The 27,670-nt window shown below is 38.4% G+C and overlaps 3 protein-coding genes and 1 long non-coding RNA gene across 4 annotated transcripts; 1 reads left to right on the top strand and 3 right to left on the bottom strand.

The window, feature by feature from the left end:
• Window positions 1-2,653: 2,653 nt before the first annotated feature.
• On the bottom strand, window positions 2,654-5,438 carry LOC130571896 (uncharacterized). Its single transcript, XR_008965134.1, has 3 exons — window positions 5,290-5,438; window positions 4,840-5,029; window positions 2,654-3,255 (listed from the first exon to the last, which is right to left on the bottom strand). It is a non-coding gene; the product is annotated as an uncharacterized LOC130571896 (long non-coding RNA).
• A 1,065-nt stretch (window positions 5,439-6,503) lies between these two features.
• On the bottom strand, window positions 6,504-13,200 carry LOC130545349 (uncharacterized). Its single transcript, XM_057319791.1, has 2 exons — window positions 13,093-13,200; window positions 6,504-12,198 (listed from the first exon to the last, which is right to left on the bottom strand). Exon 2 carries the CDS (start codon window positions 7,830-7,832, stop codon window positions 6,504-6,506), a length of 1,329 nt encoding a protein of 442 aa, XP_057175774.1. The 5' UTR covers window positions 7,833-12,198; window positions 13,093-13,200.
• On the top strand, window positions 13,165-19,091 carry tfip11 (tuftelin interacting protein 11). Its single transcript, XM_057363135.1, has 14 exons — window positions 13,165-13,236; window positions 13,637-13,849; window positions 14,093-14,249; window positions 15,022-15,175; window positions 15,315-15,442; window positions 15,633-15,794; window positions 15,880-16,071; window positions 16,216-16,530; window positions 17,011-17,117; window positions 17,194-17,362; window positions 17,448-17,691; window positions 17,780-17,922; window positions 18,324-18,489; window positions 18,594-19,091. Exons 2-14 carry the CDS (start codon window positions 13,641-13,643, stop codon window positions 18,953-18,955), a joined length of 2,508 nt encoding a protein of 835 aa, XP_057219118.1. The 5' UTR covers window positions 13,165-13,236; window positions 13,637-13,640; the 3' UTR covers window positions 18,956-19,091.
• Window positions 19,092-19,195: 104 nt separating this feature from the next.
• prim1 (DNA primase subunit 1) lies at window positions 19,196-25,993 on the bottom strand. Its single transcript, XM_057363162.1, has 13 exons — window positions 25,781-25,993; window positions 25,363-25,520; window positions 24,877-24,983; window positions 24,721-24,794; window positions 24,477-24,613; window positions 24,320-24,378; window positions 23,473-23,582; window positions 23,217-23,308; window positions 22,008-22,143; window positions 21,694-21,763; window positions 21,473-21,573; window positions 19,657-19,755; window positions 19,196-19,503 (listed from the first exon to the last, which is right to left on the bottom strand). The coding sequence occupies exons 1-13, from the start codon at window positions 25,887-25,889 to the stop codon at window positions 19,484-19,486; spliced, it is 1,272 nt and encodes a 423-aa protein (XP_057219145.1). The 5' UTR covers window positions 25,890-25,993; the 3' UTR covers window positions 19,196-19,483.
• Window positions 25,994-27,670: the final 1,677 nt, after the last annotated feature.

Raw genomic sequence — 27,670 nt, 5'->3', positions numbered from 1 at the left:
GCTTAAGAAAATGCTAGACAAAATGGGCTTTCTGACATAATCTTGTATGGTTTTATCCATTCAAGCACGAAAGAGAACTTAACACAGATGCGCTGTCTGACAGAGATTCACCGATGCAGCCTTCAGCCCATGACTGTTTACACCAGACTCGACATCGCATTGCGTTTTGCCGCGTCCCACAGTCTAGAAGCTGTCTATCTTCATTGAACGCGTCAAAGCAACTGTTTCAAATCGCGCTTAAGTGGTTTAAAAGCCTGTACATGAATAAGAGCGTGATTACATAATGTAACGCTAGACAAAGAATGTCAAAACAAACGGATGCTGCGTTAATTGCGTTAAATATTTTTCACGCGTTAATTTGAAAAAATGAATCGCAAGGTTAACGCGTTAACGTTGACAGCCCTAATATATATATATATATATATATATATATTAGTGCTGTCAATCGATTAAAAAAATGTATCGGATTAATCACACATAATAATAAAATTGTAAAATATACTTTTACATTTTAATAATTTCACATTTAATCTTCAAATTGATGTAGAAACAACATATTTCTTTAACAGCTTCATTTTATGAATGAAAGAAAACATTTTGATATTAGTACTCTAACTGATGTCTCTATTAAATAGATTATTTTAACATTAATTATAGCCATTCAACAATATAATTGAGAGCTATCATGAAATATACAGAAATTGAAGGAAGTTCTCAAACACTTTACAGTCTTTAATGCTAAATTATAAATTAAATGCAGAAGAATTCTCATTAAAGCTACAAAATCACATTGATTTCTTCTTTTATTTTGTTCTTTGATTAACATTAGTGACAGGAGTCACAGCAGCACGTTTAAGAACGTGGCCCCTTTAAGAGCTGTCTCAGTACGCAGATCTGACCGTCACCGCACTCCCATTTTCACAACTCTTTGCATTCATTTAAGATTTTATTTTACACTTTGAAGTCTTGCTTAAGAAAATGCTAGACAAAACGGGCTTTCTGACATAATCTTGTATGGTTTTATCCATTCAAGCACGAAAGAGAACTTAACACGGATGCGCTGTCTGACAGAGATTCACCGACGCAGCCTTCAGCCCATGACTGTTTACACCAGACTGGACCTCGCGTTGCGTTTTGCCGCGTCCCACAGTTTAGAAGCTGTCTATCTTCATTGAACGCGTCAAAGCAACTGTTTCAAATCGCGCTTAAGTGGTTAAAAAGCCTGTACACCAGGGGTCTTCAACTACTTTTCTTTCAGGGCCAGACTCCAAAAGTATAAATAGGATGCGGGCCAGTTTTTTTTACATATCCTCATTTCTTCTGTTATTTTGTATTTCTGTTATTTATTTCGTTTTGTTCCTTTTATACTGATTTTGTTGCTGATACTTATAGGCCATATATTAAAACAAATTTGCATCCAGTATTTGTGCCTTTTCATGATATTAAATTAAAAAGGAAATTGTCTTTTTAACTGTATTTTATATTCCTTAATGCATTACTTTACCCAAAAATTGCTACTAATTTACTCACCCACAGTTCTCCAGTACATACAAGATGTGGGTGGCATTGTTTTTTCAAGAAATTGAATTAATTAAAGTTAAATCAATAAAAGTAAAAAACGCAAATACATTCAACACAAAAGTAATCCCTGCCCCGTGTGACGTTAAATAAGCGTCTTATAAATCAGTCAATTGATCTGTGCAAGAAACTGAACGCTATTATCACATCTTCGGGTGAATTCCAATCGCATTCATATGCCCCACGCACTTATAGGGCAGAGCCTTTGTATAGTGCGAGTTCTGGGGGAGATGAACAGCTGTTTTTCGTAAATATAGCCATTATACATAATGAATGCAGTAATAAAAACAACACCGTTTTCCCCTTATCTGAGACAACCGTTCACGTGGTGTATCCTTCCAACAGTTAGCCTACTTTCAATTGCAGGACCCTTGCGAAAAAAAAGAGCACTTTAATATACTTTTTAAAAGTGTACTTATTACGTAAATAATGTACTTTGAAACAGCATACTTAAGTGTGAATTAATTGTAATGTTTTCAACCATCTAAATACGTATTATCTGTAATTTATTTCAAATATATTGCAGTTTTATTTTGTATTAAAGGCAATAAACTGAACTTTTGAGTGATTTTTTTGAACAACTTAAGTGGCACTTTAATACATTTTTACGTGTACTTTCAAATTTGCTTATAGTGTCTGTAAAATATGTTTAAAGTGTATTGTTAAATGTGTTAACAAGCAATTAATATGAAATAAAACGTTGGTTGAAAATACACTTAAATGTGAATTTAATGCAATTTTTTAGACAAACTAAATGCTTATTATTTGTATTAATTATGTCAAATATATTGCAGTTTAATTTAATATTAAATACAATAACTTGGCATTTTTTAACCACCTAAGCGGCACTTTAATACATCTTGATGTGCACTTTTAACTTCATGGTTAAGATGTGCTTCTGAAAATACTGAAAAAGCAATAACAGTGACTTAAAATGTGCATTCATTTAATTTGAATGCATAGCAAACAAAAACTACAATGCTTACACAGACAAGAAAATAGACCATGTTTGTTAGTTAAAAGTGTGTATTCAGCACATTTATTGCAATAATGAATACGAACGTCTAAATGGCCAACAAAAAAATTCAAATCGATAAAGAAAAAAAGCAGATAAACAAAGGCTTAAGTTAAATTACAAATTGTATTTTAAACTTGCAGTTACCCATTCTTTAGAAAGAAAAATAAAAGTAAACATTAAATATTTTTAAATTACAACTTTTATATTAAACTTGCAGTTTCTTAGAAATATAAAATAAAAAAGTTAACAGTGAGTACATTTTAACATTCCAGAACTACCAACACTACAAATAACAAATGAAGAACGCATAAACTATAAATTCAAGGGATAGTTCACCCAAATGAAAATTCTGTCATCATTTACTCACCCTCAAACCTGTATACATTTCTTTTCTTTCCTTGTTCTACTCAACACAATGTAAGGCATTTGGAGGAATGTTTGAGGGTGAGTAAATGATGACAGAAATCTTTGGGTGAACTATCCCTTTTAACTAACCCTCAGACAAGTCTATTGCATAAAGGTAACTTAATTCCTATCATCACCCTTAACCACTCCACTTTCATGATTTTTTTTAGCATAACTTTCATTGTTACACTTTTGGCGAAGCACAGCCCTGACTTGGGATGGAGTGGTCCCTTGAAATCGATCAATCACTGCATCTGTAAACAAAAAATATTTTTTTATTATATGATAATCATTTTTTATCAGATTTAAGGTGCTACTACCTTGGGCCAGTGGTCTCAAATTCAAGTCCTGGAAGGTCATTGCTCTGCACAGTTTAGCTGCAAACAGTTCCAACTCTATGCTTGGAGGTTAGAACTGGAAAGCATGATAAGGTGTTTTTAATTATTGGTGGAACAAAACAGTGTAGAGCTGTGGCCATCCAGGAAGTGATTGACACCAGAGATCTAGGAATACATTTGTAAATTAAAGAGACTTGGAAATATGCAACTTAAAACAATATGTATGTACAGTACTTTAAAACCTGTATTGTTCTGTGGTTAGCAGCAATATATGGGTTTATATCATCACAGTTTAATGAAGACTGTTAATATAGTATTACAAAATGATGAAGTCATCAAGGCACAACATAAAAACTGTAAATGGTTCATAACCAGTGCATACTTTAAATGTGATGAAACAGCTTTCCCATAAAAAAGTGAAACTAAATGTAAGAAACTGTATGGCCTATCATTTGTCTTAATGATATTTCCTAATCAATATATACATATACAATTGAATACAAAAATGTGTACATCCCTAACATGAGTGACTTGGTACAAAGGTATAATGGAAGAGCTAATAAAGAGAGAAAGCTCTGTGTGCCTTACTCAAGACTCAATACCTAATATTTACAGATACTGTGATGCACGATTAAACGATGTATTAACAATTAGTTATTCAATTTAGTTTTCATACACACAGCTTAATATTTCTGTAAATGCATTTGCTAGCAGAATTATAATTTGGTTGTCTGTCCCTGTATACAGTACAGTGTACGTCACTAAACAGTATAGTGACAACCAAGTTCAGCAGTATCCATCAAATGTTGCAACGCAGAACTATGCTGGGTTTTATTGAATTTGCAATACTTTTGATTCATATATCGCCTGTAGGAAAAATAAACGATAAAACTATCTGCTCTGCAAACTACTGTGTTATTGTTTATGATAATGACATTCAAATAATATTATCAACAATTAAAACTATGCGTTAGAAAACAACATAAAGGACTGGTTTTGTACATGTAAACAAAAACTGGAAGTTAATTACAATGGAAGTCAGACACAAAAAAGTTAGAAATAGCCGTACCTGTTCCTGTATACAAAAATGGTGGAAATACTTAGTATAACATTGATTTCTCCCTTTAACCACACTACACTAAAAATTGGTAACCAGCAGTTGTTATGTTGAAGAGCTATTTTTATCAGATCCTAACCTTGTTTTCTTGATGTGGCATAATTTATTTTGGTTGAGTCTGCAATGTTGACACTTTCCCCACCACTAACAGATTGGCATTGAAGGCAGAGGCTCTGATCTTTATGTTCATATATTGTTTTTGCAGATATTCATTTGACAAAATATTCTGGGTGGAAGGAAAGTTCGGTGGACAACAAAATCTATTTTATAACCTACTGATAAAATAAATTGATTCACATGCAACCACATGAACCAAAATTTTAGGTTACCAACTCTTCCAGTGTAGCGGTCACCTGTTTACATCAAGAAAACAGCATACATACCAACGAGTGAATTGACTTTGATGGAGTCCAGTGGTGTTTTGTTTGTTTTCTTTCCTGTTAGACTGGACGTGGCCAAAGCCTCACGTCCAAAAATAACAACTGCTAGCTCCTGTGTAAACACGGACATTTTGGTCCTTGACAATCGGTCAAATGTCCTTTTAGGGATTTTTATGCCTCCACCCAGGGAGATCTATTTTGACCACAGGAGAAAAAATATTGTATCAGAATTGTGAGTGTGAATCAATGACAGTGCCTTAATTATACATACTTGCAAAAAATAACATGTTTTTTTAAGGGTACTACATTTATGATAATTTGCCAAGATATTGTTATGACAAACTTTTGGTTTGTTTTGTAGCTTTTAAACTACAAGTGTTTAAACAATGTTTTGCTTGTTTAATGACTTAATACACATCAAAGTGTGGAACAATTTTTAAAGGTATAGCTTACCCAAAAACGAAATTCTGTCATGATTAACTCAATAACGCACCATCATGTTGTTCCAAACCTGCACTACTTTCTTTGCAGTTCCACTTTGAAGTCGCCAAGAAACGTAAATGGCATTTGAGAATGATCTATTTTGATTTCATGTTGACTTCAAGAAACTAAAGGTGGTCCCACACTGGATGAGAAGCACAGCATTGAATGTGTCTAGGACAGCTCAGAGGTATAGACCCCTTTCTCGCCGACCAATCCACCTTCTTGAGCCCGAAAACGTACTCGGTTACTAACGTAACCTTGGTTCCCTGAGATACGGGAATGAGTAATGCGTAGCAGGACGCTATGGGGGAAAACTCCTTTTTCTCCGATGACTGAAGCTTTTCAATAACACAGTGAATACTGCATGGCCATTGGTGCTTGCAAAGTAAAACTTTGAGCCAATGGCAGCGATGCTGCACGGACCTATGGCGATGGTGCCCGCCAAAATGGTCAGGGCTTATGGCTATATAAACAGACACATCACCGTAGGGTCCTCAGGTTACTTCGACTGAAGCGACGACCATATGCAGCTTGTAAGCACGGCCAGGAACGCAGTACTCGTTCCCATATCTCAGGGAACCGAGGTTACGTTAGTAACCGAGTACGTTCCCTATCGATACTTCACTCGTACTGCGTAGCAGGACGCTATGGGGAACCAGTATAATCCCGCCGTGCTACAAGTGGAACAAAAACATCATATAATCCCGAAGCCGTGGCTCGAGGATAGGTATGAGGCAGAGAATCCTGCGGAAGGCGGAAAAGCCAAGCTAATAGGTGGCCTAATCCGGTTAATCGTCCCAGTAGTGTGCTAGGTGCTGGTGTGGTTGAGGGCAACCCCAGCCCAGCAGTAGTCTTAAGCAGAAAGGACCCGGGCCTGTAAGGCCGGAACGTCCAGACTGTAGAATCTGGTAAATGTGGAAGGCGAAGCCCAGCAGGTCGCCAAACAAATATCCGCTATGGAAACTCTGCTAGACCATGCCCAGGAAGAGGCGACACCTCTAGTAGAATGGGCCCTAAATCCCGTGGGGCATAGAAGGCCCAAGGAAGAGTATGCCAGCGAGATAGCCTCAACTATCCATGTAGATAGTCTATGCTTCCTGACCAGAGACCCTCTGGTGCGGTCGCCAAAGCAGACAAAAAGCTGTTCCGACCACCTGAATGGGGCGGAACGCTCAATGTAGATCTTAAGCGCTCTGACTGGACAGATTCAGCTCCGGGTCCTGCTCGGAGGAGGGGAGCACAGAAAGTGTCACTACCTGTGCTCTAAATGGAGTAGAGAGCACCTTAGGTACGTAACCATGTCTAGGTTTGAGGACTACCTTAGAGTTGTCAGGCCCAAACTCAAGACAGGAGGGGCTCACAGAGAGCGCCTGTAGATCGCCCACACATTTTACCGATGCTAATGCTAGCAGCAGAGCGGTTTTAAGCGTTAAGGGACGGAGGTCCGCAGACTGCAGAGGCTCGAAGGAAGGGCCCTTCAGAGCTCTCAACACCGTGGGCAGATCCCATATGAGAACGGTGAGGGGGCGAGGAGGGCGTAGCCGCCTGGAACCCTTCAAGAAACGAATGACCAAGTCATTCTTTCCCACTCCTTGGCCCGCTATGGGGGCATGAGAAGCTGCAATTGCTGCCACATAGACCTTGAGCGTGGAAGGGGAGCGGCCCTTATCCAACAGCTCTTGCAGGAAGGACAGAATTAGTGATATGTCACAGGATTCTGGGTCTGCGCCGCGGGTTGTACACCAGGTGGAGAAGACAGACCACTTGAGGTTATAGAGTCGTCCAGTAGACGGAGGTCTAGCCTGTGATATTGTGTTCATGACACTCTCGGGGAGGACCGTAGGCTCCCGTCGAGAGGCCAAAGGTGCAGAGCCCACAGCTCTGGTTGGGGGTGCCAAATCGTGTTGCCTGCCTGAGAGAGGAGGTCCCGTCTCAGGGGAATAGGCCACGGGGCTGCTACGAGCAGCTGAGACAGTTCCGCAACCCAAGGCTGGTTCTTCCAGAGTGGGGCTACGAACAGCACCTTGTGCGCCTGTTCTCTGATCCTCCTGATCGTCTGTGGTATGAGAGCGATCGGGGGGAAGGCATAGAGGAGCCGGTTGGGCCAGTTGTGGGCCAAGGCATCCCTGTCCTTCGAAAAGTAGGTTGGTCAATGAGTGTTGTCTTTTGAGGCAAAAAGGTCGATTTCTGCCTTGCCGAAGACTTCCCAAATTTTCTGAACCGACTCGGGGTGGAGCGTCCATTCCTCTGAAGGGACGTTGCTCCGAGATAGCATATCTGCTCCCTGGTTCAGTCTGCCTGGCACATGAGTTGCCCTTAGTGAGCGCAGATTGCACTGAGCCCATTCCAAGAGGCAAAGTACCAGGGAGAAAAAGTGTCTTGAGGAGAGGCCTCACTGGTGATTTATGTAGGACACCACTGTCATGCTGTCTGATCGGACTAAGACGTGGCGGTCCCGTAAGACCGGCAGGAAGTGGCGAAGAGCCAGCCATACTGCCTGCTAGTGTTGTCATGATACTGGAATTTCTAACTTCGATTCAATACCTAAAAAAATATCGATATTCGATACCATTTTCGATACCACGGGGAATAAACTGCCATAGCAATAAGGCCCTAATAAGCAATAGCAATATAGGCCTTTTTAAATTTTATTTGAAGTAAAATTGAACAAGACTAGACAATGAGGTATATATTTTTACATTATTTATTCATTGTTAATCTAATGTTAATTTTACGAATACATTTACTATTTAAAATCAAAGTTGTATTTGTCAGTATTAATGGACCAGACCCTGTTGAAAAAACCAGCCTATGCTGGTTTGGTATGTGTTGATGCTGGTTTGCTGGTTTGTGCTGGTTTAAACTGTTCATATGCTGATTTAAGATGGTTCTTAGCTGGTTTAAGATCAAACCAGCATCGATTAAAACATACCTTACCCAGCATATACTGGATTTTTCAACAGGGGAGCTTACATAAATAGTTGTATTTTTTAACTAACATTTAAAAGAGATTAATAAATACTTGAACACATGTATTGCTCATTCATTGTTCATTAATGTTATTTAATAGCCTACATTTTTATTTGGCTAAATTGGCTTTTATTCACATAGGCCCATACTGTAATCATTGATCAGCGCACATATAGACAGAAATGCAAACTTAAACGCAAGAACTGTTGCAGAGACTCCGCACTGGACATCTTTCTAACATTAACAACTTTTAACCGGAGCGAATGAGACGAGTGGATGAAATCATTGAACAGCACACATACATTGAGCGCTATGGTAAACACTGGAGTGCAAATGTGTATCACACGCGAGAACTGTTGCGGAGACTTCACTCGCACCAGCATTATTTCAAACATCAAATTAACCGGAGCGAACGAGACGAGTGGATGAAATCATTGATGAGCGCACATAAAGACAGAAACGCGTGCATTAAACATGAGAACTGTTGCGGAGACTCTGTACTAACATAAACAACATATAACCAGGGCGAATGAAACGAGTGGATAAAATTATTGATCAGCGCACATACATGGATCGCTATGGTAAACACGGGAAGCGTAACGAGCGTGCACCACGCCAGATGTGTTACTGAGACTGGCCATCTTTTCTAACATAAACACGATTTAACTGCCACAAACGAGTCAAGTCTGTGAGAGGAGGCGGGGCTCTGTTGTTATGCGTTCACGTGCAGTGTGCGTTAACTCACTGTCGGGAAAGAGAAAGAGAGCGGGAACGCGCGGCTGATATCGATACGTGGGACATGGGTATTGGAACCGTTTCAGATTCTTCAGTATCGATACTTATCGAAATATCGATATTTTTGACAACACTACTTGAGGGCAAGTAAAACATGGGGAAATTTTGTTTCGCCTCTGAAATATCTCTTCAAAACAATCACTGACATATTCATGTCTTCTGTACAGATAAATAATTCAACATATACACATTACTTAGAAGGCAAATCATTAGCTGTTATATTGTAATTGTAATATTATCCCACTAAAAAACAATAAAGCATAATAAGAGATGAACAAAACAGAAAATAACAATGTTATAAAAAAACGATCGCATTTGCGACCCTTTTGGTTGCAGTCTAGAGCCCTGTTTATCCACCCTTATGTCATTCAAAACCACTTTATGACTCTTCGTTCTGTGGATCACAATTAGGGCTGCAGCTATCGATTATTTTAGTAATCGAGTATTCTACTGATTTTCCATCGATTAATCGGGTATTTGGATAATAAGTACGTTTTCTTTATTAAAGAGCAATACTAAATATACAAGAGAAAATAAGACAGGTCTCTTAAAATTAACAACTAATTTGTTTCCTTTTTTGAAAAATTAACATATTTATTGCTGAAATTGCATACATTCATATCTGTGAAAACTAAACCCATTTAGTACATTCCATTGCCATATTAAATTCAAAATGCAATATAATACAAATATATAAATAAGAAACATGAATAAAAATAGAAAGAATAATTTCAAAGGTAAACAACTAACTTCAGCTTATGCATGATGCATTTAGTTTATCTAAATCAGTTTTAGTTTCTTTTTTAATAGTAAATAGTAATATATTTGTCCAGATAAAAATACAGAGTTGCCCGGACTTTTATTTTGGCAGATCGTCGGAAGACGCTTATTTTTTAGTGCGTTAGCTTCACTCAGTAAAATAGTCTGAAATAAACTCTCAGAGCAACTCTGTAGATGAAGTTCATGTGTTCATGTCCTCATAAAGCGCAGACAAATTCATGAGCATCACGCGTGTAGCACATTAAACTGTGCAGTTCATTCACTCAGACACGCAGAACAGACAGATAACGTGTAAGTAACATGATTCGGCATCCACTAGTGCGCATCTAGTTTTATGGACTCAATGCAGCCGGAAAACAAGTTTCACTCGCAAAATAGACTAAAACCAAGTAAAATAGCAGTTCACCATTTCAATAAGCTATCAGTTATTTATCAGCATGAGAAATATGTGTGAGCCTGTGAACAGACTAAAGTGCGTGTGTCTCACGGTGAATGCGGGAGACTTGAGAGCCCTGTAACATGAATAGAGTTTAGCGGGCTGTGCGTCAGTAATAACGGTCCTTGGGGAAACGCAGTGCTCAGTGTGTACTGTAGTTAAATGGATTAAACGAGGCTTCGAGTCAACAAAAATTGCCTCGATGATTTTTTGTATTCGAATATCTCGAGTTACTCGAGGAATCGTTTCAGCCCTAATCACAATAGATTGAGAAACATCTCAGTAGTTTTGTGTCCATACAATAAAAGTAAACAAGGGCCAGTGTAAGCTTACCCCTGAAAATTAATAACTACGCTATGCAGCAAAGTCACTAACATTTGGAGCATTCTCTTGCTGTAGATCAACACATGATCAAAACAATATAGATGAACATTAAAATAAAGTTTAAGAAAGAATTTGCATAAACAGTGTCTTACAAGACACTGCGACCTTCTTTTCTTGCTCCCATGAAGATTAAAAGACAAACTTAACAAAATCAGTTCCTCTAGAGAGAAACAAAAACACTTAATCCAACCAATTTTTTCAATACGCCATATAAAAGATCTTTAATGTAAAAGCTAGGATCGATCAAGTTTAGTAAAAAGTTAGCAAAACATTCATGCAGATTCAGCTTGACCATGTTGCAGCACATAGTCATCAATGTACATGCTTCCAAAACAACACCTCAACTTTAGTCAGAACACAATCCATGAGGTGGTCCTGGATCACTTTGTTTCAAAACCAAGTATATCTCAGTATCATTAGTTCATAACTAATTAAAGTTTCTTAACCAAATAATCAAAATACCAAAAGTTACAGGTATTTCTGCTGCTTAATTTAGTCATTTTAATCAAGGGTGGGGCTCAAGCACACTGACCTAAAAACTTTAGGTGGAGAAAAACTGACTCAAACATCATTCCCACCCCAAAAAACATGACACCACCCCAACCAGAGAAACTTGCTTTAAGTCCCAACAGCAGCTGGTTGAAAACATGAATGGACAAAACAGGTGCAAAGGCACTACAACTGGTCTGGTCAATTGTCCAATTGCTCCTTTACATTGAGAAACCTGATAAAATAACAACAGTAAAGTTCCAGGACCCCTCTCAAAGTGACTTCATTTACATGGACATCAGTAAAATAATGATTTGCCTTATTCTGAGTAAGACAATATTATGATTAAGGTGTTTACATTAGTTGCTTTAAGAATATACCTTTCATGTTCCCGATTTACATGTAATGGTACATAGATCGATTGTACGTCCTAATACGGCGTACGTCCTAATACGGCATACGTCATTTTACATCCCCATTTTACATATTCCCTCCAGAACACCATTCCTGCTCTTACGGCCATCAAGGCACTTCATAATATCAATTTCTTTAAGAATTGTTAACATTATCCTCGTTTCCCGTTCAGAAAACAAGCATTGAAGCCATGCTCTTTAGTTTGCCGTCAAACAGTTGACCACTGCCGTGTGTGTATCCTGTCGCAAAGTGCCACGAAAAGTCCTACATGCCAATAATAATGTGATTAAGATGAGTACATGTCTATACTGTACTTCGATAATGCGACTAAAATAGGAATACTCCACACATCTTAATTCGATTTGTGTTTACTACGATTATGACTTTAGATGGATTAAGGCACTCAAAAAGCTCCGTTTACATGGTACATTCTTAATCAGAGTATTGTCTTAATGGTGTTAATAGTGGAATATTGTTGTCCATGTAAACGTGGTCAATTTGATGTCAGACATGCACATTTATAAACAGTACCCACCTGTCTCAGCTTGGGGATGCTGTAACTCCTGCTCTGTAACAGGGACAGTTTCTGTGGCTTCACCTGGCATTGTGGACTGCAACAGAAAATGGAAATGTTGTCAACAACAAGTTTCAATCTGTAGTTTTGTGTCAAGACTGGTCATGGGTTTTTTATAAGGCAAACTGAGCATGCGCTAGGCCTCTTCCTGCCAGACCTGGGTTGTCAGATGTCGCACTGCCGGCTAAATTAAACCCTCTGACGTCTTCGCAAAAGACAGTGTGGAGCTTTTGTAAATTATGTCAGAAGTACTGAAACTCTTGAGTTAAAAGAATCTTAAACACAAACTACGGCAACTCTTTAAGTGTCATATCTACACAAAGAGATCGCTTACAAGGCCTTTCAGAGGCGCGCGTGGAGTGGTATGCGTCTTTTTCACGTGTGTAACGGAACCGCACGGTCACGCTGTTGCTGTTTTATGAGAAACTCGTCTAGGAAACTCAAAACAAACCCACGTGGATAAACAGTACGATAAACGACTTCGTACTCATTAAAATGGGATGCTACGACAGTACGTGCATGTCTCCTATTTTATTTGAATAGCTTATTTAGCAGGGGAGATCAACTTTTCAGTCAATGACTACTAGCAAACAACGAACAGCCCCCTTTGTCACTACATGGAACACTTTCCACTAATATGATGTTTATAATTTGGTATTTGAAAACAAGTAAAAAATAAGATTTGAACACTTCTTTAGAAAGAAACCCCACAGCTCGAGACCCAACATGTAGTAATGCAATGCCTCCTGTTCCCCCATTTTGAACAGTCAGCCGGTTGTATTCATTAAACAGTTTTAAAAACATGTTTAATAAATAAATGTCGGCAATTTAGCATCGACAAATACTAAAACATAAAATTGCGTACGATTTGAAAGACCAAGACACATATAAGAACGTCGGATTACAATAGATTTAAAACAGAACTACTCACTAGTTCGAGGCACAGGATCCAAGATGGCTGTGAGAGAGGATTTCTGACCTCTGCGTCGCTCTGATGTCACAACGTTTACTTCCGGTCCGTACAGGAAGTTGCTCCTGGATACGCTGCTTACTGATACAACAACCGCATATTTAGGTAAAATATTGTTTTTATACGCTCTTATTTTAACACACACGTTGCTCGTGTTTATTTCGTAAATGGCACACGATAGGAAATTAACAATAACTGAATTGAAGTTACTAAATTACATAATTGCTAACGGAAAAATCTATTAAAGTAGCAGCGTTATGCTAACCTGGTTAACGTTTGCTTGACGATCTGACATTATAATAAAACGCATGCCTTTATCACAGGTGTTTATCATATGTGTGTTTTATGTGAGAAAACCAGCCGTCTTTGGTTTTATCTGTCAATGTTGAATTTATTACTTTTAGTACAGACAAGATGTGCGTTCATATTAATATAGACTGCATACTGTACAGGCTACTGATGGGCTGTTTTACCCAACACACCGTGTTAACTTTTATTACTACAGAAAGATGTCTATGTCCCATCTGTATGGGCGTAGAGGTGATGAGGAGGAGGAGGATGGAGTGGAAATTGAAAAGTTTGAGGTGACTGAGTGGGACCTGGCCAATGAGTTCAACCCAGACAGACGCAGGTACAGACAGACCAAAGAAGAAGCGACTTATGGGATCTGGGCGGAACATGACTCTGATGATGAGAGGCCAAGCTTTGGAGGCAAAAAGTATGCTGCTGTTCTTTTTACTATCCAATATTTGAGTTGATCTCAAACTAGATAACATAATAAATAAACTCTTTCAAAGGACAGAATATATAGTTCTTGGCCCTATTAATTTTGTTCTAATATAGCACTTGACATTCCTCTGACATGTTTTGCAGGTAACATTGCATTTGGTATTAAGGAGATATAGATGTTTTGAATCTATAAAGTATTTTAATATACAGATTTATATTTGTAACTACACAGATCAAAAGACTTTTCAGCTCCTGTGAACTTTGTAAGTGCTGGCCTACGAAAGACTGCAGCTGAAGAGAAGGCAGAACCGGAGGGTTCCGATGACTCCAATCGAGGTGGAGATACACCACCTCCACCCCGCACTGCATTTCCCAAAAAACTAAAAACGGTACAGTGAGATGCCTGCAAATGCAACGACTAGGGCTGTCACGATTATGAAATTTGGCTGACGATTAATTGTCTAATAAATCATTGCGATTGTGACGATTAATTGTCTGTTTTAGAGCTTAAAAATAAAATTCTCATACATTTTTTATTCAGCTTTGAAACGACCATATTGTTCTGAATATAAAGACTGTTTTTTTTCTTGGAAATAAATAGGAAAAGATTGGGTCATAATACTTAAGGTTTAGACTTTTACCTGTCAATAATACAACTGCCACATACTTGTAAATTGATCAGGAGTGAATTTAAGCCACCATTAAAATGCTATCAGTCATAGAAAAGCTTCTAGTCTGGTTTTTTCTCACTTGCAAGACTACAATAAAAGTTTACTTCTACGTTAATGAGATTTTGGTAGACTGGTTTTCACTATTATTTCTGAAATAATATTAAATTGTACTGCAGGTTATTTTTATGGTATATGCTTTAGTTTTTTTTAAAGTGATTGTGTTGTGGTGATACATTTTACAAGTATTACCATGCTTTAGTTACAACATATACAATAAAATATGCAATATGTAGATGCACTACAGCTTCCCCTAGTGTCTTCTATAGAGATGTGCAAATATTGCGATGATCTGAAACCATCGCGATGAGGTCAAACAATCGAGATGAGACGATTATTTAATAATCATGACAGCCCTAGCAACAACAGCAACTTTGATTTTTGAGTCTCAAGAACTGGGTCATAATATCCGTCTTTGAAATCCGTTTTTTAGGGTGGAAGCTTTAAGACATCCCAGAGATTTGCAGGTGGTATCAGAACAGGGCAAGACATTGGGTCCTGGGAAAAGCACACCCGAGGCATTGGTCAAAAACTTCTGCAGAAGATGGGCTACGTTCCAGGAAAAGGGCTTGGAAAAAATGCTCAGGGTAAAAGAATAGATACCTTTATACCTATACTTGTTTCGTGTGTGCACATTTATCCTGTTGTTGAGGTGTCATATTGTAATGCTGTTTTATTTTAATGGATTTAAATGGTCTCCTGATATTTGTTTATCTTTGCGTTCAGGTATTGTGAATCCAATTGAGGCTAAGTTGCGCAAGGGGAAAGGAGCAGTTGGTGCGTACGGGAATGAAAGGACCCAGCAATCTTTGCAGGATTTCCCTGTTGTAGACTCTGAGGAGGAGGAGGAGAAAGTAAGTAGTTAAAGTTTGTTCAGAGACATGTGGCTAATGTACACAAATGTGTAACCAGTGCCTAACCTGTACACAAACCTAACAACATACATTGTTTGACACAATGTATTTACTTTTATATTCAATAATACTGACAGCATTAAACTCAATAAATATTTTTATTTACGTTTTGTTCACTCAATCTTTGCAGGAATTTCAGCGAGAGCTGGGGCAATGGCGGAAGGATCCGGGAGAAAAAGTAGCCAAGAAAAAGCCCAAGTACTCCTATAAGACTGTGGAAGAACTGAAAGCTCACGGCAAACTGACCAACAGGACCATGAGCAGACCTGCAGGGGAACTGGCACAAGTCAAGGTGAGAGAGCAGCAGGTTTAGAGCAATACGCAAAAAAACACTACAGTGCACCTCACAGAAATAACTAATCTCTCTTGTGTTTCAGGTGATAGATATGACAGGCAGAGAACAGAAGGTATATCACAGCTACAGTCAAATGAGTCAAAAACACAGCGTGCCCGAGGAGGCTTCATTGAGCGAGAGCACCAGAGAACAAAAGAGCTCTGGATTTGCTCTCCCAGAGCTGGAGCACAATCTCAAACTGCTCATTGAGCTCACGGAGCAAGATATTCTGCAGGTACAGTACAATACAAATATAACTGTGTGACGGCTGCAGACAGCTGTCGCTCAGTTTGACATTTTGTCTTTGTCAGTAGACACTACAGCAGTGGTTGTCAAATTTTCGGAAGTATCACAAAAAGTATTTGTGTTGTGTGTATAGAGTGCACGGCGTCTGCAGCATGAGAAAGACACAGTGGTCACCCTGACCCACGAGAGTGATGCCCTGCAGGGCAGACTGACAGAGGAGGAACAGGCTCTTGGGCGGCTAGAACAGGTGCTGGACCTGGTGGAGCGTTTTGAGGCGGGTGAAAATGAGGTCAGTTCAGCGCTCAGCCTTCAGGAGTGTGCCAGGGTCTTCCAGCAGCTCCAGACGGAATTCTATCAGGAGTATAAGACCTTGGGATTGGGAGATTTAGCTGTGTCTGTTGTGCATCCCCTGCTGAAGGAGAAACTCCGCAACTGGGATCCGCTCAAGGTAAAAACTTCACATTCATTATAGTGTCTACAACAGTCTCATTTGATCTGACAATTGTTCTGTCTAGTCACAGAAAAACTAAGAAACATAAATGTATTTTAAGTTAGCTGAAAATGGCATTATTGTGATATCCCCAATTCCCCATACATACAGATAAACAAATTTAAAGGGATAGTTTGCCAAAAATGGAAATTCTTTCACCATTTACTTCCACTTATGTCATTCCACACCTGTATGACCTTCTTTCTTCTGCATAAATCAAAAGAAGATATTTTAAAGAACGTTGGTGCCCCAACAACATTGGCTCCATTGACTTCCATTGTATGGACACAAAACCACTAAGACATTTCTCAAAATATCTTTTGTGTACCACAGAAGGTTTTGAATGACAGCAAAAAAATAAGTGATGACAGAATTATTAATATATATATATAATATGTCAGCTCTAATCTTTACACTATTTATCGGTCTCATATATAGGACTGTTCAGACGGTTTGGAGGATGTTGGTCAATGGAGGGCCATTCTTGAAAACGTTCAGTCTTTTAACAGTGGACCAGACAGTTCTCAAATGGACCCCTACCACAGGTAAACCATATCTGAGTCCTGTGCATGTGGTGTGTGAGAACAGATTTGTTAAACAGGTGTTTTTGTGTGGGCACAGGTTGATATGGGAGGTGTGGGTTCCAGTCATGAGGAGCTGTGTGTCTCAGTGGCAACCCAGAAACGTGGGACCCATGGTGGACTGTGTGGAATGCTGGGCACCTGTGTTACCGCTGTGGATTCTGGACCATGTCGTGGAGCAGCTTATTTTCCCACGACTCCAGAGAGAGGTTTGTGTTGTTTTATGAACAATTTACAATGTGTGTTTCCTTAACAAATGTATAAATGGGTAGCCCTAACTCTGTTTATGCATAGGTGGACAATTGGAACCCACTGACAGACACGGTCCCCATCCATTCATGGATTTATCCTTGGCTGCCCCTGATGCAATCCCGCCTCGAGCCTCTCTACGCACCCATCCGTAGTAAACTTGCCCATGCCCTGCAGCGCTGGCACCCCAGCGATTCCTCCGCCAGACTCATTCTACAACCCTGGAAAGATGTCTTTACACCTGGGGCTTGGGAGGCTTTTATGGTCAAAAATATTGTCCCAAAACTCGGTATGTACACCTTCAACGGATTATCAGACTTTAAACTGCATGTGTCATGTCTGAGGTAGGGTCCTAGCTCTTTGCTGGTATATTTTAGCTCTGTGTTTGGGAGAGTTGGTGGTGAATCCTCATCAGCAGCTGTTGGAGCCATTTAACTGGGTGATGGACTGGGAGGGCATGCTGTCTCTCTCCAGCATGGTGGGACTGCTGGATAAGAATTTCTTCCCCAAATGGCTACAGGTCAGGAAACCTTGTTTAAAGGGATAGTTCACCCAAAAATGAACAAATCTGTCATTTATTCTCTCTTGTGTTGTTGAAAACCTGTATGACTAAGATATTTTGAGAAATGGGTCAGTGGTTTTGTGTCCATACATTGGAAGTCAATGGGATCCAATGTCGTTTGGTACCAACATTCATAAGAATATCTTCTTTGGTGTTCTGCAAAAGAAAGTCATACAGGTTTGTAATTACATGGGATTGTGTAGATAATGAAAGAATCCTTTCTTGTTTATCTATTCAAGTCATTCAAAAGGTCAGGACACAGTTTAAATACAAAACATGCTTGCACCCAAGTACCTTGGGTGTGATCCAAACATAGTATTCTTAAAAACTAAATGTGTGTTTGTCATTTCCCATTGCAGGTGTTGTGTTCCTGGCTCAGTAACAACCCAAACTATGAGGAGATCACAAAATGGTATCTGGGCTGGAAGAGCTTGATCTCAGAGAATCTTCTCAGTCACCCGGTGGTCAAAGACAAACTGAACGAGGCTCTTGACATCATGAATCGTGCCGTTGCCTCTGGACTGGGTCAGTAATAGTTTTGCTTTGTGTTCATACATGTGTCTCATTCTTTCTTGTCTTTACATTCTACTCTATGGATGCCAACTCTATAACCTCCTCTTTTCTTATAGGTGGTTACATGCAACCTGGAGCAAGGGAGAACATTGCATACTTGATTCAGACGGAGAGAAGAAAAGATTTCCAGTGTGAGCCTCAGCCAGAGCGCCGGGAGGTGGAGAATTCCAACCCCCGTCCACCAGGCACCGCCCAAGTACCAACATCGGTACCCACCAACTTTAAAGACCTAGTCCAAGCCAAGGCTGAGGAGAACGGCATCGTCTTCATGCCACTTGTGGCCAAGCGGCATATGGGCAAACAGTTATTCACATTTGGCAGGATAGTCATCTACATTGAACGTGGAGTGGTCTTCGTCCAAGGCGAGAAAACCTGGGTCCCAACGTCATTACAGAGCCTAATTGACATGGCCAAATGAGACTGATGTTTGATGAAAAAGAACTCAAACTTGTTTAAAAGTGCTTAAATGTTCCAGTGTAGTTTTGCTCTAGCTGTATCAGATTTGTCATGTTTTTTATACTGTGAAAGAACTGATTTTGAAATAAATGAGTGCTCAAAACAATGCTTGACTGTTGTTACTAGCTGTCATTTAATACTAATTGTTATTACAACATCTGCTGATTTGTAGTATTTTCCATTTCTTGTTTAAATCATTTTTACTACCAGAAAGCAGATCGTGAAAAAAATATATATTAAATTGTTAGAAAACTAAGAAATTCAGAAAATAGCATTTACAAAAATTAAAGAACTAATGTCAACTAATAGCAAACACATTTTAACCCATTAGAAAAGAGTTAAATACATTTTCCAACATTTTATACATTTGACAGCTTTTTAAAGAAACATTGGAGCAAAATTGCATTGGTTCTTCATATTTCACAAAGTGTCCATATTTTCTGAAGAAGAGGGTTCAAATGTGTTCTCCAGGTTTTTGTGTTGTTATGTCCTAGAACTCCTTCTGAAGATCTGTAAAAGACACATTTTAAATATTACTATTTAATATTAAGTCACCAACTAAAATCTCCATCATTCAACTCATGTAGAACTGAAGTGAATAACCAAGGGTATCCAAAAGTAATTCAAGCCAATGGAAGCTGAGAGAAACATTCATAAACTCACCACTCTTCTTCAGCATCTCTCCTTTACGAGATCGAGCCAATCCCTCCAAAAATCGATCAAAGACCTTCACGTACTTGGCCAGGCTGGTGCGCTTATAGTCTGGATGCAAATGAATAAAATCACATTTACAAATAATTACAAACATGCCAGGATTCAGTTATTTCATGCAGACTAAAAAGTGAATCTAGAACAGTTTCACATACAGTGCTGTGAAAAAGTATTTGCCCCCTTCCTGATTTTTTGTTTTTTTGCATATTTTTCATGCTTAAATGATCCAGATCATCAAACAAATTTTTATATTACACAAAGAAAACCAGAGTAAATACAAAATGCAGTTTTTAAATGATGGTTTTATTTATTAAGGGAAAAAACAATCCAAACATTTCAGACCCTATGTGAAAAAGTAATTGCCCCCTAAACCTAATAATTAGTTGTGCCACCCTTGGCGGAAACAACTGCAATCAAGCATTTGCGATAGCTCACAATGAGTCTTTCACATCGATGTGGAGGAATTTTGGCCCACTTTTCGTTGCAGAATTGTTTTAATTCAGCCACATTGGAGGGTCTTCGAGCATGAACAGCCTTTTTAAGGTCATGCCACAGCATTTCAATTGGATTTAAGTCCGGACTTAAGGCCACTCCAAAACCTTTATTTTATTTTTTTAGCCATTCAGTGAGTTACCTCTTGGGTAACCCAAGTGCGTTTAAGCTTGAGGTCACAAACCGATGGCCGGACATTCTCTTTTAGGGTTTTCTGATAGAGTGCAGAATTCATGGTTCCATCAATTATGGCCAGTCGTCCAGGTCCTGAAGCTGCAAAGCAGCACCAGACCATCACACTACCTCCACCATGTTTCACTGTTGCTATGATGTTCTTTTTATGAAATGCTGTGTTAGTTTTATGCCAGATGTAATGGGACACACACCTTCCAAAAAGTTCAACCTTTGTCTATCAGTCCACAGAATATTTGGCCAAAAGTTTTGGGGATCTTCAAGATGTTTTTTTTAGCAAATGTGAGACGAGCCTTTGTGTTCTTTTTGGTCAGCAGTGGTTTTCGCCTTGGAACTCTCCCATGGATGCCATTTTTGCACAGTCTCTTTCTTATTGTAGAATCATGAACACTGACCTTAACTGAAGCAAGAGAGGACTGCAGTTCTTTAGATGTTGTTCTGGGATCTTTTAAGACCTCCTGGACGAGTCGTCGTTGTGCTCTTGGAGTAATTTTGGATGGCCGGCCACTCCTGGGACAGTTTACCACTGTTCCATGCTTTCTCCATTTGTGGATAATGGCTCTCACTGTGGTTCGCTGGAGTCCCAAAGCCTTAGAAATGGCTTTGTAACCCTTTCTAGACTGATACATTTCAATTACTTTGTTTCTCATCTGTTCTTGAATTTCTTTAGATCGCGGCATGATGTGTTGCTATTTGAGATCTTTTAGACTACATCAGTTTGTCAGACAGGTTCTACTTAAGTGATTTCTAGACTCAACAGGTCTGGCAGTAATTAGGTTGAGTGTGGCTAGTGAAATTTAACTCAGTTATTCAATTCATCACAGTTACTTCATAATTTACCAAGGGGGCAATTACTTTTACACATAGGGTCAGAAATGTTTGGATTGTTTTTTCCCTTAATAAATAAAACCATCATTTAAAAACAGCATTTTGTATTTACTCTGGTTTTCTCTGAGTAATATTAAAATTAGTTTGATGATCTGAATCATTTAAGCATGACAAATATGCAAAAAACAAAAAAATCCGGAAGGGGGAAAATACTTTTTCACAGCACTGTACATATAAACAGAGCATGTTTGCTCACCTCTGATTCTGCGGCGCTCTCCAGCATCTTGCTCATTGTCCTTCATTTCATCCTCCTCTGCCTCATCTGTTCTGGGTCTCTCCAGCTCCTCACAGATAAGACTACAAAGAGACAAAGTAGTCCTTCAGTAATCATGTAAAAGCAATTGTCATCATGACTACTAGTTACTGTATATACTGAAAGACAAAACAAACATGCACACAGATATATTCAGCATTTACCTTATCGTAGGTACCTCAAATGGATCAAATGTGTCCAGTTCTTTAAGATCTATTGGTACAGAGATTCGACCTAAGGACATTATTGAAGACAGTGAGTGACTTTGTGTTACAAGCCAACCTGAAACAACAATCGTTCCTCTTCACATTTATAGTTGTGGTGTAACTATTTTTTTTTTTAGAACGACTTCTAAAACATACAGTATAGTTATAGTCCTTGATGTGAACAGGCTTTTAACATGTAAAATGTTAACAATACTGTGCTAAAATGCAAAAAGGCAATGCTGTTCTCAGATCTTCAGTCGTGAGGGTCTCACCTGTCTTAGGGTGCACACTGAAGGGGCTTTTCAGCAAGTGGTTGACTCCTTTACTGACATTCACGTCTAGGCGTGGATAACAATACTGCAGCATGATCTCTTTATCAAAGTACTGACCACTCTTCTTACTGCTCGACTTCACATGCAGAGACAAACAAACTGGAATTATCCCTTGAAACTGAACATTTTTCTCTGTCACTGAAAAAGTATCAATGTTTGTGTTAGGGATGCACCGAAATGAAAATTCTTGGCCGAAGCCGAATATGATGTGAAACACTTGGCCGAAGACCGAATAATACCGAACACCGAACATGGTTTTTTGCATTTCTTCTATTTATTAAGCCATTTTTATTGCACAAACTGAATAGTCAAAATGTGCTTTTTATAATTTGTCTTGCTTTTCAATAAAATACAATACAACTTAATATAAAATTGAGCAAAACAAAGTAAATTCAAACAAAAAATTGAGCCCTCTCCCTTCATGAATAGCCTATATTAATTAGGCCTATAACTGACTGCTAAAAGAATGTAATGTAAGTTACTCTGTACCCCTACAACAAAACACTTAATTAAAAACTGTCATTCCACATTAGGCCTATAAGCTAAAAATACGAATAAAAGAAAACTGTTGGATTATAATAGGCTACATTGCAAAAAGAATTAAAGAAAACAAAACAGACAATGCAAGCAATTCTGACTGATGCTGACTGACAACCATTTCAGTTCACGTCTCTCCTCCAAACTCCGCCCACAAAAGCTGACTGTTCTCTCGGAAGGTGCACTCGTAGCCAGGATGCAAAGAACATACTTTGACAAGTTGTTTAGTACAGGGAACTGTGTGTACGCGACCACTGTATGATGTCAAAGGATGTCGTGAGTGGCGGGGCTACTGTCAGACAGCCCGCTTCCGTCTGAAGTACACAAGTTACCGACCGGTAAAGACGCTTTCATTCAGAAATTTACTTCCGTGCGGCAAGTCCCGTGCTGTGTCTTTCTCTGACACTTTAAAATGCTCCACACACACACGCACACACTGCCAAAATGTTTGCGGCAGGAATAAAGAGCACGCGTGTCTCTCTCTCTCTCTATCTATCTGCGCTGGTTGCTGCTTGATCGTACCACGAGTCATGTTCGGTAAAATTTATTCGGCCACTTCACATATTCGGTGGCCGAACATTCGGTGCATCCCTAGTTTGTGTTCGTATTTACCTTTTTATGTTCGACCAGAGCGCAGAGTCTGTCCCATCGCTTCATTGGATTCTTTTCACCCTTATAAAAATCCACCAACTCCTTTCTGATATGTGCAGTTAAACTTAAAGAAAAAACAAAGCTTGGATTTATGTATGATGAAAAACACTGATCACATCTTTATAACAATATTTATCACAATGTAACCCAGCACAATGTGCAATCGAGATACGTTCATAACTGCTAAACATGTATTATAGCGAGAATGGAAGGATATCTTCAGGTAGAAGACCGAGCACTTTGTCTACGCTCTCCTTACTGCTCAGTATGTCCTGTCCCACAATGGCGTACTGTGGGAAATAGTGTTCGACCACAGCTAGAGATTGACTGAGAGAGAGAAAAAGATTGTAAATATTTAAGCATTTGTCAGATGTTTTTATCCAAAGCAATTTACAGAACACTCTACCCTAGGAAAGTGATACTAGACAGTTTCAAAGCAACAACATAAAGCAACGTTACTGCGCAAGCACACTTTTGTTGCCTAAACTAATCTTCCAGTACACATCCACAAAGAATATAGTCCCTGTAGATTATTTCTGACAAGCAAAATAAATAACAAGTAATTTACATTAGCTAGCAAGTTTAAAGTATGTCTAGCCAGTATTATTTTGGGTTACCAGCAGAACCGTTACTTGGCTAAACTTAAATGAGACAAACTAGCAACACGACCCATTCAACAAATTGTTTATTTAATTCAATTATTATGCAATATAATATTAATATAAATTAGTAAAAATTAAATAAAATATAAATAGTTATATTATTAGCTACTAGCCAGACCGACCAACAAACAGACCAGAAGTTAACTTTGGACCAGGTGCGTGGGTCCGATGAAACTGTCTATACTATATAATCGATGCTATACGATATTATTCGCATTACAATAATTTCTATGCCCTTCATTAATGTGTACGCTATTATTGCTGTATTATATTACATTTAATTAGTCAGATTTATTCACTTCACTAATTTTTCACATTGATCACATTCAAAAAGATATCAGCATGCTTAAAAATAATATATTATTTTCATTATATGTTAAAGTAAATAAATGGATGTTTTACCTAACGAAAGGATGGATTGGATCTGAGAGTATAACTTTTCTTACGGTCTCCTCACCTCCCTGTGTTAAGAGACACAATCATTAAAAGACAACATAAAGAGCTGACGTTTTGGAAAGAGAGATGACTTAAAAACAATATTCAGTTATATGATATTTACCTTGACTAAACTGAGATACTCTGCCACAGCGGACCGCGCAGCCACTGAGAGCTTCCTAGCAGCATCATCACAAACCCAGCAATGCACTCCTCTTCTACCAGAGTACACCCACATAAGATGATGGAACCCAAAGTCCTCTGAAGCACACATATAGTAGAGCATAGATTAAAAACCATATTTTTATTTGTCATGATGTTGCACTTTCCTCAAATGTCTGATTTTGATTATGATCTGTTTTTCACACCTCGAAGTGCCCGGTCCAGAATCCGGATAGCGATGGTCATCAGAGTCCAACATTTTAAGCAGATATCAGCAACACTGAAAGAAAACACATCAAGAAGTACTTATAGGTGCATATTCATAACCAGAAGGGAATGTGAAAGTATATGAACCTGTATACCTGCAGCAACTTCTGACATCATCATAATCTGTCATGTCAATGTCAAACACCAGCTCTTTCTCCAGGGCCTGGAAAGTTCCAGACTTCACTGCATTATGTTGACTGGGCTGTTACAGAACCAGACAGTTATTATTACTTCATTACACATACTGTCTGTTGACAAATCCACTTTATTACACAAATGAGGCAACAGCATCAGATCACACAGCAAATGGCACAAAGCAAAAATATGACATTCATTTCAACCATTATTTGTAGTATATAATTGTACAGCAAGACAATCACTTATGTACAATACATACTTTATACTGTACATTTACTGTATCTTGTATTATAATACTCTCTATAACGTGAAATAAAACATGTAAATATGCTACATAAATCTTGCCTATAGAAATGTTCCATACATCAATTCAACAGGGTGCATGATACATATATCGAGATAAATAACAGGAACATTGTTAAATGTATAATCAGATTCATCACCCGGTGGCTGTAAACTGCTCCAATGTCAATCTTGTATGGCACCATTTTCTGCATCTCTTTCTCCAGCTCAATCTGAGTGCTGAATGACTGATATCTCACATAAATGTCATCCTTCAGCGTAAAGGAAAATTCACGATTCTGGAAATAGTTTTTGAACACTGCAACAGACAAAATGCAGAGAATGAGGTTAGAAATCCTCATGTTGAATTATGAAGTGATAAAGCAGGTTGTGAGTCTCGCTGATTATTTATTAATTAAAATACATTGCCAAAGTACTGATCAAACTCAAAATTTCTATTAATATTGTGCACTCCAAACACAAAGAATACAGAAGAAAACATTTTAAGCACGAGTGAATCACTGTTTATGTATGCAGACAGCGACATGGTTAGATTAGTGAATTTATTTATTTACTTACCACCACCATAACTTAACCAGCGATAGTACTGTGGAAACGGAAATAATCGACGATAATAAAGCGGTAACAAGTCAGGCAAACAGGCTGAATCATAATCCGAAATCGGCATGTTTATATCGATCAGTGATTTTCAATGCCAGCTGACTTGTCCCGCTGAACATGCTCACAGCGCGGGAAAACGAACGTAAACAGGAAATGACGCACTCGACCTTGTTCGTTGGTACCTTGATCTCGACGTGTTTTTCATACACTGCTGCCACCTTTAGGCTCAGAAAAGCGCCGCTTATGGAAAGTAGAGGAACGTATTATTTGGATGTTGTCATCTCTGTTATATTCGTAAGACATTAGTGATTTTGTGAAAGGCTGCGTGACACTAGAAACCGCGTCTTTTTTAGTCAGCATCGTTTCCTATGTGGTTGTATGAGCTTTTTGGCACCTGGCTAACATGTTTCAGACGAATTCATTTGGTCATCAACACATTTGTTCGCACAATTTAATTTGCAGGGCACAAATTAAAGCCACAACATTATAAAAAAATTATAGCAAACTTTGGCATAAGGCGAGGATGTTTGGGTAACAGGTATTCGATACAGAAACGTCGCAGGTAAGTTCAGTCATTACTACACAAGCCAGCTTTTACTGTTGCACGTGCTAGCTATAACGGGTGGTGGTTGGTTGGAAAGATGTGTGCGAGGTAATGGTGTGGGCTGCAGACAGAACAATTCCGTGTGGTGTCGCTGCAGTCACAGAACATAACTTCAAGATGAACTATAGTGTTGGCTTTCAAAATAAATTCGTCCAAGACCACTGACCAATGTTTTTTTGTTTTGTTAATATTGTTGTTAATAATACCTAAAAAAAAACAGTTGAGTTTGTTTTCTAATTAGTTCTGGATAAAATTAGTACATTTAGGGGATAGTTCACTCAAAAATGATTTTTTTCATAACTTACCCTTAAATTGTTTTAATCCTGTGTAAATTTATTTGTTCTGCTGAACACAAATAATGATATTTAGATGAATGTTTGAAACCAAGTAGTTCTGGGTCACTTTTGACTTGCATAGTAGGGAAAAAACTACCATTGTAGTCAATGGTTTCTCAGAACGGTTTAGTTTCCCACATTCTTTAAAAAACATTATTTTGTGTTCCACAGAAGAGAGAATTGTATACAGTTTTGGAACAACTTGATTGTGAGTAAATTATGTCAGAATTTTCATTTTTGGGTGAACTATTCCTTTAAACTTAGCCTTACATTAAAGAAGGATCAAATACAATTATTCTACACTTAAATATTTTCTTTCTTTCCACATAAGGCAGAAAATCCTCAAATACTGGCTAAACAACTACACACCTCCCATATGTTGTCTATGTGGTATAGGAAAAATTAAATGGTAGTCAAAAGGTGCCCCAGAACTGTTTGTTTTCTCAAATTCTTCAAAATATCTCATTTTGTGTTCAACAGAACAAAAAAGAAACAATATGTTTTTTCCTACTATGGTAGTAGATGATGTCCTAGAACTGAAAATTGCTAACATTCTTACAAATATCTTGTATCTCTAATGTATACAGGTTTGAAACAACCTGAGGGTGAGTAAATGATAGAATTTTCAACAAAGGCTCAGTACAAAATCCCCCACACACAACTGTACAAACACACAAAGTATCCGCTCCAAACATTTATCTTCACATGTCTACTGCAGTGCCTGAGAATTCAGCACATCCAATTCAGCATTATGGTTGTCAATGATGTTCCAGAACTGAAAATTACTAACATTCTTCTGAATATCTTTCTCTGTGTTCATCAGAACAAAGTAATTTATACAGGTATGAAATTACATGAGGGTGAGTAAATTATGACAGAAGTTTCATTTTTGGGTGAACTATCACTTTA

The sequence above is a fragment of the Triplophysa rosa genome, linkage group LG21 (assembly GCF_024868665.1).
Source record: "Triplophysa rosa linkage group LG21, Trosa_1v2, whole genome shotgun sequence".
In the NCBI taxonomy this organism is placed as follows: Eukaryota; Metazoa; Chordata; class Actinopteri; order Cypriniformes; family Nemacheilidae; genus Triplophysa; species Triplophysa rosa.
This window is presented reverse-complemented; position numbering and strand designations above follow the sequence as displayed.

Coding starts and splice junctions, on each gene's coding strand:
- LOC130545349 (XM_057319791.1), bottom strand. CDS start 7,832: ATGACAACACTAGCAGGCAGTATGGCTGGCTCTTCGCCACTTCCTGCC.
- tfip11 (XM_057363135.1), top strand. CDS start 13,641: ATGTCTATGTCCCATCTGTATGGGCGTAGAGGTGATGAGGAGGAGGAG. Junction 17,692..17,779: donor AAATATTGTCCCAAAACTCG/GTATGTACACCT, acceptor GGTATATTTTAG/CTCTGTGTTTGGGAGAGTTG. Junction 18,490..18,593: donor TGCCGTTGCCTCTGGACTGG/GTCAGTAATAGT, acceptor CTTTTCTTATAG/GTGGTTACATGCAACCTGGA.
- prim1 (XM_057363162.1), bottom strand. CDS start 25,889: ATGCCGATTTCGGATTATGATTCAGCCTGTTTGCCTGACTTGTTACCG. Junction 25,521..25,780: donor CTGGTTAAGTTATGGTGGTG/GTAAGTAAATAA, acceptor TGTCTGTTGCAG/TGTTCAAAAACTATTTCCAG. Junction 22,144..23,216: donor CTCTGGTCGAACATAAAAAG/GTAAATACGAAC, acceptor CTGCATGTGAAG/TCGAGCAGTAAGAAGAGTGG.